An 11569-nucleotide genomic window follows, 5' to 3' on the forward strand; every position below is an offset into this window, starting at 1 on the left:
TGTGTGTGTGTGTGTGTGACAGGCAGTGATAAAATATAGAATGTTAGATGGTTAATTAAATGAAATCATATCAAATAAAATATAGATTGAAAAATCAATATCCCCATAAAGACTACAAACCCACTAGGGCAGGCACGTGCACGCAGTCATATGTGAAAATAGGATTCTTTGTTGATGGGGGGGCAGTCTGGTATTATGGGACCTAGTAGGCTGATCTCAATAAAAAAAAGTCCCTTGAATGCAAGGAGTCGCTTGGAAATAATGTCTCATTGCTGATAGGTTGTTGAGCTACACCAGCCCCACTTGCACATGGCTTGGCTCACTGCTCTTTATTTCTCCAGTTTCTCATTGGCTTTTGGCAATCATGGTTCGCTACAATCATATGCCCGTGCAGTTTTCAATGAATATTGTATGCGGTCTCTAGCTTTTGAGCAGATCATTTGAATCAGCGGGTCGCGAGAACGAAGGTATCCTGGATAAACACACCAGATGATGGAATTTCTCCCAGAGAGCGCAGCTGCTCGACCAAGACTGTCTCCTCCCGAAATTAGATAAGAAGAGCAGAGCCAGGATATTATACAGCGGGGAAGATGTTCTGCACGAAGCTGAAAGAGAAGATACCAGGAGAGTGTCCTTTCTCCAGTAGCGCCCAAAATAATGAGCTCGGAGACTTTGAGGAGCGCTCAGCTTGCGCCGCGGATCTATCGCCTATTTCTAAGGACGTGCATGGAAAAATAAGTGAGGATCTACCTCAACAAAAAACAATCAGAGCCAAAGTTAACCTGCATACACTTGGAGAGAGCATCCGAAAATTGGCGTGTCCAGAGGTGAGTTATATTATAGCCTATTATTTGTCGCATGTCTGCCTTGTCGCACAGACAGCATGACTGTTTATTAAGATTATTGGTTTAATGGTAATAGTGTATTTTTTTAAGTATTTGTGGGCGCTGCTTTGAATAAAGCTGCTGTTCAGACTTGCCAGACGATGGCCTTTAACACTTTGTCATACAGTTTCAAAGGCTGCACACTGCCCTCCAACGAATGATGAGAATATCAGATCAAACCAGAGACTCTGAAAGGTAACACGTGTGTTTTTATATTACAGTTGCCAATAACAACTATACTCCTCCTAGACTGTTACACTTACTACTACAGCTGTTGTTGTATATTAGGCAGGCCTGTACCCACCACAGCTTGTATTCCCTAATAGCAATAATGATACTAAAATTTCACAGAACCATTAGACTCTCTGTTTACCTCAATATCCCTTACAAATGTATCTTGCTACTCTTGACACAAATGATTATGACAACAATAAGGTGTGAGGCTGCTGTACTCGGAGGTAGAGAGACAAACAGATAATTAAATCATCCAAAATTGTCAAACATACAATGGTTGCAGCTTCTCAAATGTGATAATTTGCATATAGAGTAAATGGAATATTGTTTTGGGCGGTCAGACAAACAAAAGAAGACATGGAAAGACTTGAGATTTGGGAACATTATAACAGCCATCTCTCACTTTTTTTCTAGGCAAAACAACGAGTTGATTAATTTAGAAAAGGTTTGGCAGATTGACTAATAATGAAAAGAATAGATAGTTGCAACTGTTGTCTGATGAATTGAACAAAAACCTGCTCTACTGAGATGTATAATGAGTCTGACTGTAATTTGTCATCTTGCAGTCCAGTAGTTTGCTGTACAGACTATCAGAGTTGCAGCGATGAACCGGAACATTTAGTGGAAATGATGAACATTTACTCAACCAAAACAGGTAATGCCAAATTTGAAGCTCAAATTATAAAATGTGTAATTTTAAGTTTAAAATTCTGGGTAATGTTCAACTTTACATATTCACCTGTTTCCATGCATGTGTCTTATAGCAATCCAGATGGAAGCTTTGAAAGTTGCTCTTGGTGAGGAGCTCTTCAACATGTGCTATGAGGAGGACAGACACATTTTGAGGGTGGTGGGGGGAGCTCTCCATGACTTCCTCAACAGCTTCAATGTTTTGTTGAAACAGAGTACGCCGCCCAACACAACCAGAGAGAGTTGTGTAAACGATCCTTCGGTGCTGTGCTTAGACAAGGATGCGGGTCTGCTTACTGTCTATTTCTTCAACCCCCGCCCAACCACTGAGCTCTTCTTCCCTGGAGTCATCAAAGCTGCAGCCCGCCTGCTGTATCACACCACTGTGGATGTGTTGATTGACACCCCCAGTGCTAAAGACAGCATCTTGCAGTCCAGCCCGCAGCCCAGTCTTCTGTACACAGTTGCAGTTAAGGATGCCAAAAATCTGACCCCCAGTCCGCTGCGGGCTACCTCAGCTGGGACCCTTCCTACCTCTTTGTTCTCCACCATCTTCCCTTTCCATCTGATCCTGGACAAGGACCTAGGTCTGGTACAAATAGGACATGGGCTCAGGAAGAGACTCTTTAGGAAAGATGGACTGAGGCGGTCTGCTACCTTCCAAGAACACTTTTCTATTGTCTCTCCCCAGATCAAATGTACCTTTCAAGGGATTCTGACCATGCTGAACACACAGTTTATCATTCGGATCAAGCATGGCGTCTCCATCGCAGACAACACCGGGAAGGTATGTCGAGAGAAATCTCTGGGAGAAACAACTTGAGAAGTGACGTCACTAACTAATGAGGTGGAAAAAGTCATCCGGCCGTTGTCTTAATAGCAAGATAGAGATAAAAAAAAATCATGCTATTCATAAGCATTCAGGCCTATAAGTGTTATAAACGGATGCACTTGGCCCGGAGCAAAGATCATCATTCGACCCCCAACGGAGATCAGAAGCAAATGTCAAACTATTTCATCCATCAAAGGCACAGCCATGCTTGTGCTATTTATGTGATGGTGCACAGCAATTGGTCGCCATGACAATGAAAAAATGAATTATTAGTGAGTAAACATGGCCGTGGTATAACAGCATTCAGCCAGAGATGCCTCCTCTTACGATAACACTAGTGTTCCAGTGGTAGATTTTCTGCTAATAGCTACAGTGCCCAATTTAAACAGGTGAAAATCAATAGGTGTCTCAGTCTCTTTCATCCGGGGCTCATTATGTATTACGCAGCTGACAAGTCTACTACACACAAACACGATTGACACGTGGCACATTCAACATTCATTATGTTACAAATTTCTAAATATTCCTTAAGCTGAATGTGTACCTATAGCTATTGTTGTTATAACAGTTAAGAAGACTAACAGTTTAGAGGCACACTCGTGGCTCTGTGAAGCTTTGATAAGAAAACCAAGTGATTAAAGTTCAGGTCACAAAATATTGTTTAATCTTTCTTAATCTAGCTGTCGTGGCGAAGTACATTTTATAAGGGAGGTGTCATAGTAATAATAATTTAAAAAGTTAGAGGGCAGGAAGAATATGCCTTGAAATAGTCTTTGGTTTGAATGCTGAAACCTTAAATACTACTAAATTAGTAGGGTTCTCATTGCTCACACACTATTTATCATTAGTATTTCAAAGTACAATGCTGATGGGAATGTCCAACATTTTTTTTATGTATTTATTCATAGTTTAAAGTGCTGGACGCATTGAAACATTGACCTCATGGTGGCGGTAGATAAAAGGTCACGAGAGCATGATTTCATGGCAATCCGTCCAACAGTTGTTGAGACATTTACCTTTAAACCACAAATCATGGTGGCCTATAGAAGAAAAGTCAGAGGATCACTAAAGTCAGTAAGTGCCCTTGGTTTAGAAAGTATTTTAAAATAAATTAGTTCCACTGGAACATAAATAAACCTTTTGGCGTTGTTTACTGTTGTAGCTGACGGACTGCTACATACAGCTGCCCTTTTATAAATACTAGGCAGACAAGTACAAGTTAGGTTATCTTTATGTTGAATATTTAAATGTCCAATAAGTTTTAGGAGTCTATGTATTTATGCACTGTATATTGACAAGTGCACAGATGCCACTGAGAGCAAAAAACCTTTGTCCTTGTTTGGTTGTGGGAAATGTGTACATATAATAAGAATAACTAGCACTAATAATAGGGCACATTTGCTCTAGGATGTAGCCTACAGAGTAATCCTAATCAGTCTTCTTTCAGAACACAGGAGGACAGCTAATCCCAATATTTACATTCCAACTAAGTTTAGCAAATTCCACAAAAATGAACTTTTCTCATCATCTATTTTTTCCTTTCAGCTCATGGACCTTAAAGGTCAGATGATCTACGTTTCAGAGTCAAATGCCATCTTGTTCCTGGGCTCACCATGTGTGGACAAGCTGGAGGAGTTAACAGGCTGCGGCCTCTACCTGTCAGACATCCCTATTCATAATGCACTGCGTGACGTAGTGCTGGTTGGTGAACAGGCCAAAGCGCAGGACGGTTTGAAGAAGCGTCTGGGGAAGGCCAAGGCGGCCTTAGAGCACGCTCACCAGGCACTGGAGGAGGAGAAGAAGAAGACAGTGGACCTCCTCTTCTCCATCTTTCCCGGCACTGTGGCGCAGCAGCTGTGGCAGGGCCAAACGGTGCAGGCCAAGAAGTTTGACCAAGTAACGATGCTCTTCTCTGACATTGTGGGCTTCACTGCTGTTTGCTCACGTTGTACCCCGATGCAAGTGATAACCATGCTCAGTGAGCTGTACACCAGGTTTGACCACGAGTGTGGAGAGCTTGATATCTATAAGGTAGGTTAATGGAACATAAGAGTACTGTACTGGTGAGCATTATTTTGATTTGCACAAGCTGTTTACAAAGTTAACAATTAAGACTTTTGTAATCTATTGCACTGCTGAGTTTAGCATATATGAGACATTTCAAAAGTAGCTGACATTAGACAGTTACATTCACACAGTACTGTTACAAAATGTAAAAATGTAATTTAGGTTCATCAAAGGTTGAGAAATCTTAGCATTATATCCAACTTTGATTTTTATTGCAAAGTGTGAATGACAAAGTACAATGCTTAATCAGATAAAAAAAAAAACAGTATTATTTTATATACAATTTAAGAGAAAGTGACGATGGACATTTAATTTACACCGTTGTAAATAACATTTTCATTCTAAATGCTAGTTTAGTTTAGTTAGTTCTAACACACATATTTACAGTACTCTAGCCAGATTATTCAAATAACATTTAAGATGTATTTATTAATCTGAAGGTTCAATTATATTTTTTATTATTTGACCTCCCCAAATGGTTTAATGTCGCCTCTACGCTGCAGTATACCTGTGGTGGACAATTAAATATCTGTTTGGTTTTTGGCAGTCACATCTTCTGATGTTCTGTTCTGTATTCTGACATTTAGCCTTAGAAATACCAGAATCAGCCTCAAAACCCCTCAAGTTCACGGAAGCATACAACATCTGTGTCCTCAACTCTATCCATGGCTGTATGGCCTCTGTCCTGTAGCTCACTAAAAACACAAAAATCGGCTTTAACTGGTACTTTTTTCCAAGTTAACTGTAGCTGCTGACATAACTGGAAAAAACAACTACCGTATGTCACACATTTAAAAAACGGATTCATGTTTTTTAAATGTAATCATTTAGCACATCATATGGTGTATGAAGATACATTATTTGCCTTCACATTTAATTAAAAAAGACTATAGCTCAACCAACTACCATAGTGTCTCCCAAAGGCTGCTAATCTACAGGGAAGCTGGGTAATGTAATCAACGTGTCATGAAAGCATAACAGACAGAGCAGCATGTTTGACAAATATCTCGTAAAACACTAGGAAGTCCGAGGTTCCTTCAGCACCCTGTTTCCACTCCACATGTACTGCATAAGGCTAAAAATAGTTTCACTTTGTCTTTGTCACATAGCTGTTGAGTGCTCTCCGGTCCAGATTTACACGCACAAAGAAGAAGTCAAAAAAGTCCTGTGTGGACTTTTAAATATGACCATGGATCAAGTACTACTAGGGTTTAAGTTGTATTTTTTTGCCCTTTGTCTTAGCTGTCAAATTCATTTTCAGTAAAAGACATTTTGATGAAAATCCATTGCACATTTGCAACTTTGCTCAAGATATAGGCTACTGTCTACATTGCAAAGTGGAATAAAGTTTAAATCATTTTAAGGATCATGTGCTGTATTCAGGTGGAGACCATTGGTGATGCATACTGTGTAGCTGGTGGCTTACACAGAGAAAGCAAGACTCACGCCGTCCAAATTGCACACATGGCCTTAAAGATGATGGAGCTTTCAGACGAAGTTATGACACCAACTGGAGAACCAATACAGGTAAGGGTCAAGTATTGATTAGCATACAACACATTATTCAACTTGATGATGTAACTGTCAACCCCGCAAGAGAGTTTTCTTAAAAAAAAAAAATCCCATTATAAAAAATAATAATCTAACTATATTCTAACAGAATATAGTTGCTGTCACAAAGGTGAATATTTTTGTTCAAGTCCGTAGAGATTTTCGGACATGGACCAGTGAATAAATCCAGAAATTAACTGTCTAAATTATGCTTTAGCTTGTTACTGTAATATTACAAATTCTTTTTATGTAAAGCTACCAAATCAAAAAACTAAAAGTAATAAATGGAAATTATATGATTTGTTGAATATACTGATCTAAGTAAACATGAAATATAAAAAATGGCAAATTACAGGGAAATGTTTACAAAACATACTGGCCTGGCTGTCTTATCCTGCCTCCTGCTTGGCTGATATGTTTCGTGTTGATAGTCTTGCTTCTGTAACGTTAGCTTAATGTAGTTTTTGTTGTCATACTCTGAATTACAGCAACAAATAATCCACTTTACAATTAAACTTAACGTTACAGTAGTTCACTCAAGCACTCAGAGTAATCTTCTTTTAGCAACTTTATCGCTAATGTCTTAGTTGTTTAAACGCTATTAGCACTGTTTGCTACTTTAGTTTAGCAGTTAGCAATTGCTTCTCTCACGATCTGGCTCTCTGTTGATCTGTGTGTCAAATTTAGCTATTCCTCTGCCTTCTTATATGATAATTGTACATGTTACAACTGTAATGTTAGTTTATTTGTCGTGTTGGAGGCAACGCTCCACGCCAGAGAAACTCGATCATTAACGTCAGATGCTGTATCTTAGCCCCCAGGAACACTAATTGGTGTGGGCTGACCTAATGTAGTTCCCGTCCCCTGGCAGCCGTCGGAAAGCCAGGAGGCTGGGGTACAGCCTGAAAGACAGTCCATCAGGTGTCAGATGCATGGAAATGCAAAGATGGTAAACTGATTTGTATTTATACAATCTGATTGGCAATCAACACAAGCCTACTTCCTAGTTCTACTAGCGGTCAAAAACTTGACAGGGTACCTTTAAACTGGAGTAAATCATGCGGGGACTATTTTCATTTGTAGATGATTTAAGGAAATACAGGGTTCTGTATTAGTGCCAGCACCACAACTACAATCATGTATGGTTAAAGAGTGGAGTGGAAGCCTTTGATGCACTGTAATAGTATTGAACAAAAGACAAGCAGAAGCCTGAATCATGTTGAATGTTTCCTCAGATGCGTATAGGAGTCCACACTGGTTCAGTACTGGCTGGTGTAGTTGGGGTGAGAATGCCGCGCTACTGCCTTTTTGGCAACAATGTCACAATGGCCAATAAGTTTGAATCCTGCAGCCAGCCTGGAAAGATCAACATCAGCCCTACAACTCACAGGTGAGGTAACACAGCTAATTCAAGTTGCAAATAACTCTTGCATTTTCTATTAGATTTACAATGGAAACTCTTAACTTCAATCTAAAACATTGTTATTTGACTGAAAGACACAAAGCAAAATAGATGTCAGACGTTAATGAGCCAATACTTTGTTATTACTATATTATTTGTTGCCAGAAGTGGTTGTTAAGAAAAAAAAACCAAAGGGCTCTAGCCAAGACACTTCACTTTTAAAAGAGCACTGTGTTTCCTCTTATGTCAAATAATTTGCTACATTGTTTTTAGATTCATGTTTTATTTGTGTGCTCTTTGTCCCAGATTGCTGAAGAATCGTCCAGAGTTTGTCTTTGTTCCAAGGAGGAGACAGGAGCTTCCGGCCAACTTCCCAGAAGACATCCCTGGTGTTTGTTACTTTTTGGAGGCGCCATTTAAAACTGACTCTGAAGTTAAATTAAGCTGCTGAAGAGCCCAAAAAACATTAGATATGACGAAATATGAAGGTATCCAGTGAACCCAGTGCAAATACCTTGTATATTTTGGTTTGGGTTGTTTAAATAATGATGACGGTGTCTATAGTCAAACTCTTGCAGCTGCTTAATTACAGACATGTCAGTTTGCTGTCAAACATGAGTCTTGTCTCTGTACAATTATCCATTTGCACAGTTGTAGCCATGGATGTATTGGTTGTAGCACAGATAAATACACACGTTATTTTTCTTCCAGAATGAGTCATCTCTGTAATATGATCTCATATGATATAAAAATGGCTTTCTTTGACTGTTTTGTTAAATGTAACATTGCAGAGGCACAAAATACCTAAACTGCTTTTGGTTTGCTGTAAAGAATTAAATACTTCTGTCATAGTATGAAATACATTTTTGGATGTTGATCCTAAATGTAATGTTTGATTCCTTTTATCAAGATTTTTTTTGTAAATATCTGACTGGTCCATTTACATCTGTCGAGACAGCTGCTAAAGGCACCTTGGCCTATTGGTACGGCAAAAGAATTCAAGGTAAAAACTGAATTAGCTTTGTGTGTTTCAGTGGAGAATTTCACAACTAATTATTTGTAAAAGCTTAAGGAAATCATACAGTTATATAAAACTTTAGGAGACATCTTGCCTTATTAAATTAAAGATTCAAAATTCAAGATACTTTATTGTCATTGTATGAACACAACAAAATTTTGTTGGTGGCAATCCCATTCCTCTAATTGAATGAAGGGATGCAGAGCATAACAGGTGCCTTAATAGAAATATACCGGCAGGATCACAGATGTTTCATGTAATCTTTACTTTTTTTTTTTTATTTAGATATGGTTTACCATGAATTCACATGTAATTAACTTCTTCCAGAGGTTTGTGGTTCCAACTCCAGTATATCTTTGTGATAACATGATTTTAGACCATTTATTAGATATAACACATTCTAAGATCCAATTTTCCTAATATACGTAATGTGCGTGTTCAAAAAAAAAAAAAGAGTTTCCCCACTGAATTATACTTTATTTATTATATTGGGTTCATAGTACTCCTTTCCTATAGTCTACAGTGGGAAAGTGAAACATCCGGAATACAATGAATGTTCTATCCCTAACAACGATGTGCTTTAATCTTTAATGCCTATTGTAATGTAATCAAAGTGCAATAAATATTGACATTAACATACCTACTGTAAGTGACTCCACATTGTACAAATTATAGTAGCTTTTCTGTAACATAAAAGATTTGCAATGTTACATATTACTACTGACACAAACCTTTATAATATGATAAGCTATGATAAGCAATGTTGGAAAGTAACTTAAGTACATTTACTCAAGATACATAATTATATCTTTAAATTACAATTTTAGGCACTTCCACATTACTTTAGGACTTTCATTTTATGTTTTGTAACACTTCAACTTCACTACATTCCCAGCAGAAATGTTGTATTATAATATTTTTTATCTAAATGATCTGACACCTGTAGTTACTAGCCTACTTAATTTGGAGATTAGTATTTTACATAAAAGAAACCTATGATCAGATCATCATGTAGGCCACAGTTTATTGTTAGTGATTAAACAACCGATAAAGCATATACAGTTAATTAGGATTAGCTCCCTTTTGACCTGCTACAACATTACATTGCTAATTAAATCTTAATAGTCATTCATAATACAATTATTCATTTTTGAAAGGAGTCATGCTGAGCACATATACTTTGGCTAGTAGGGCCCACATTTTTGCTGATAATTCATTTTTTCATTTACATTTTTTACTTTACCTACATTTTGAGTGCATGACCCTTAAAAAGTAGTTAAACAGTGTGGTATTGCTGTCTTTACTAAAGTAAAGGAGCACCAGAGTACCCTTCATCTTTTGAAAGGTTTTCCATACAAGTGCCTTTTTTTCAAAACTATCCGCTTTGTCGACGTTTTTGAAGATATCCAAAGTTGATTTTTGTGCTACAGTACTCAGATAACATTAGTTGTAAAGGTAATAGTTTAAAAAACGATGTTAAACACCAGAAACTGTAGCTGCCTGCGGTGGTTCATCAGCATCAGTTGGACAACGCAGCTGAGTTCTCATTGGTCACGGATGGCCTACGTAAGACCATGTCTGATCTGCTATTGGACAGACTCACTGTCAGTTGTTAGCGGAGGGGAAAAAAGGTGGAATGGACGCAGAGACGATCAGCATCTTTACCAAACGATGAAGGTTGAGTCAGATCCAACAGATTTCGTTTAAAAATAAGAAAAAGAAGAGCAGCTGTCATTATGGTATGTTCCCGAAGATTTGGTATTATGTGTTAATGCTGGTTAATAGTCTGTTTGTCGCGCGACGTGGTGCATTTGCGTTTTACATTTCCTGTTAAGAGACCGATAGCTGTTATACAATCATTTTCCTGATTGAACTTTGCATTTATAGTTAAGCAGGATATGCATGTATTTAAGTTCATAGTAGCCTTAGCTATGTTTTTAGCATATTATACATCGTAGGCTTTAGAAACACGCATAGCCAGGCACCAGGTATATTTTAGCAACATTTTCTGTTTGCATGAAATAATATTCACGTTGCTCGTTTTTTTAATCAAAAATTTACAGTATGGGTTTGTGAATCACGCCTTGGAGCTCCTCGTCTTAAGGAATTATGGCCCGGAAGTGTGGGAAGACATCAAGTGAGTTTCTGGATCGTGTGTTTACTATTTGGCCCTGTTGGTACAGGTTACACTGTGGCCAACCAGACAAGACAGGGCTGTTGTACAGCCAGCACCTTCAGCTGGGAAAGGCTGGCATTTGCCTTTACTGTAATGATTAACCTTCATCCTCTGCAGACACACACATAGGTTGGTAAATATCACATTTAAATTCTGCCCAATAAGAAACTTATTATATCAAGTATTGTAGGCTGACATTTAAGGTCAGAAAATATCCCTATTTGTTAATGCTAAAAAGTAATAATACTAAACTCCTGCATTCAAAATCTAACTTAAGTAAATATAGACGTATGATCAGCAAACATTTCTAAAAGTAAAACCAGGCCTACTCATTATACAGAAAAATATTCCTGTAAGTGTTATATATATTATTTGATTGTTAATACTACTCCATTAATGTGTAAGTAACATTTTCATGTTGGAGCTGGCCGAGGTGAAACTATCTCTTTGGCTTTACCTATATTTTGGGTAGTTTAATCTAAAACAATGTCTCATATGGTATGGTGATATGGTTTGCATAAAAAGAAACCAAAATAATCTGCAAAGTATTAATTATAAGATGCCAAATACATTTTGCGGAGTAAAAACTGCTCCCTCTGAAAGTAAAGTAAAAAGTAAAATAGAAGCACTCAAGTTACATAACTTAAATCAGGGCCGTAGCCGGGGTTTTAAAAATACTGAGGTCATTAATCAGAGCCCCCCCCCCCCCCCCCCC

The 11569-nt window shown here is 38.0% G+C and overlaps 2 protein-coding genes across 2 annotated transcripts in view; both read left to right on the top strand.

The window, feature by feature from the left end:
• The first annotated feature begins 299 nt into the window (after positions 1 to 299).
• gucy1a1 (guanylate cyclase 1 soluble subunit alpha 1) lies at positions 300 to 9317 on the top strand. Its single transcript, XM_034889780.1, has 8 exons — positions 300 to 827; positions 1012 to 1079; positions 1685 to 1773; positions 1883 to 2595; positions 4186 to 4671; positions 6091 to 6234; positions 7494 to 7648; positions 7967 to 9317. The coding sequence occupies exons 1-8, from the start codon at positions 591 to 593 to the stop codon at positions 8109 to 8111; spliced, it is 2037 nt and encodes a 678-aa protein (XP_034745671.1). The 5' UTR covers positions 300 to 590; the 3' UTR covers positions 8112 to 9317.
• A 960-nt stretch (positions 9318 to 10277) lies between these two features.
• Positions 10278 to 11569, top strand: part of gucy1b1 (guanylate cyclase 1 soluble subunit beta 1) — an 11332-nt gene continuing 10040 nt past the window's right edge. The window contains exons 1-2 of the mRNA XM_034889809.1: positions 10278 to 10417; positions 10742 to 10815. Coding sequence (XP_034745700.1) covers positions 10415 to 10417; positions 10742 to 10815 — 77 coding nt within the window. The 5' untranslated portion in view covers positions 10278 to 10414. The remainder of the gene's footprint in view (positions 10418 to 10741; positions 10816 to 11569) is intronic.

The sequence above is a fragment of the Etheostoma cragini genome, chromosome 2 (assembly GCF_013103735.1).
Source record: "Etheostoma cragini isolate CJK2018 chromosome 2, CSU_Ecrag_1.0, whole genome shotgun sequence".
In the NCBI taxonomy this organism is placed as follows: Eukaryota; Metazoa; Chordata; class Actinopteri; order Perciformes; family Percidae; genus Etheostoma; species Etheostoma cragini.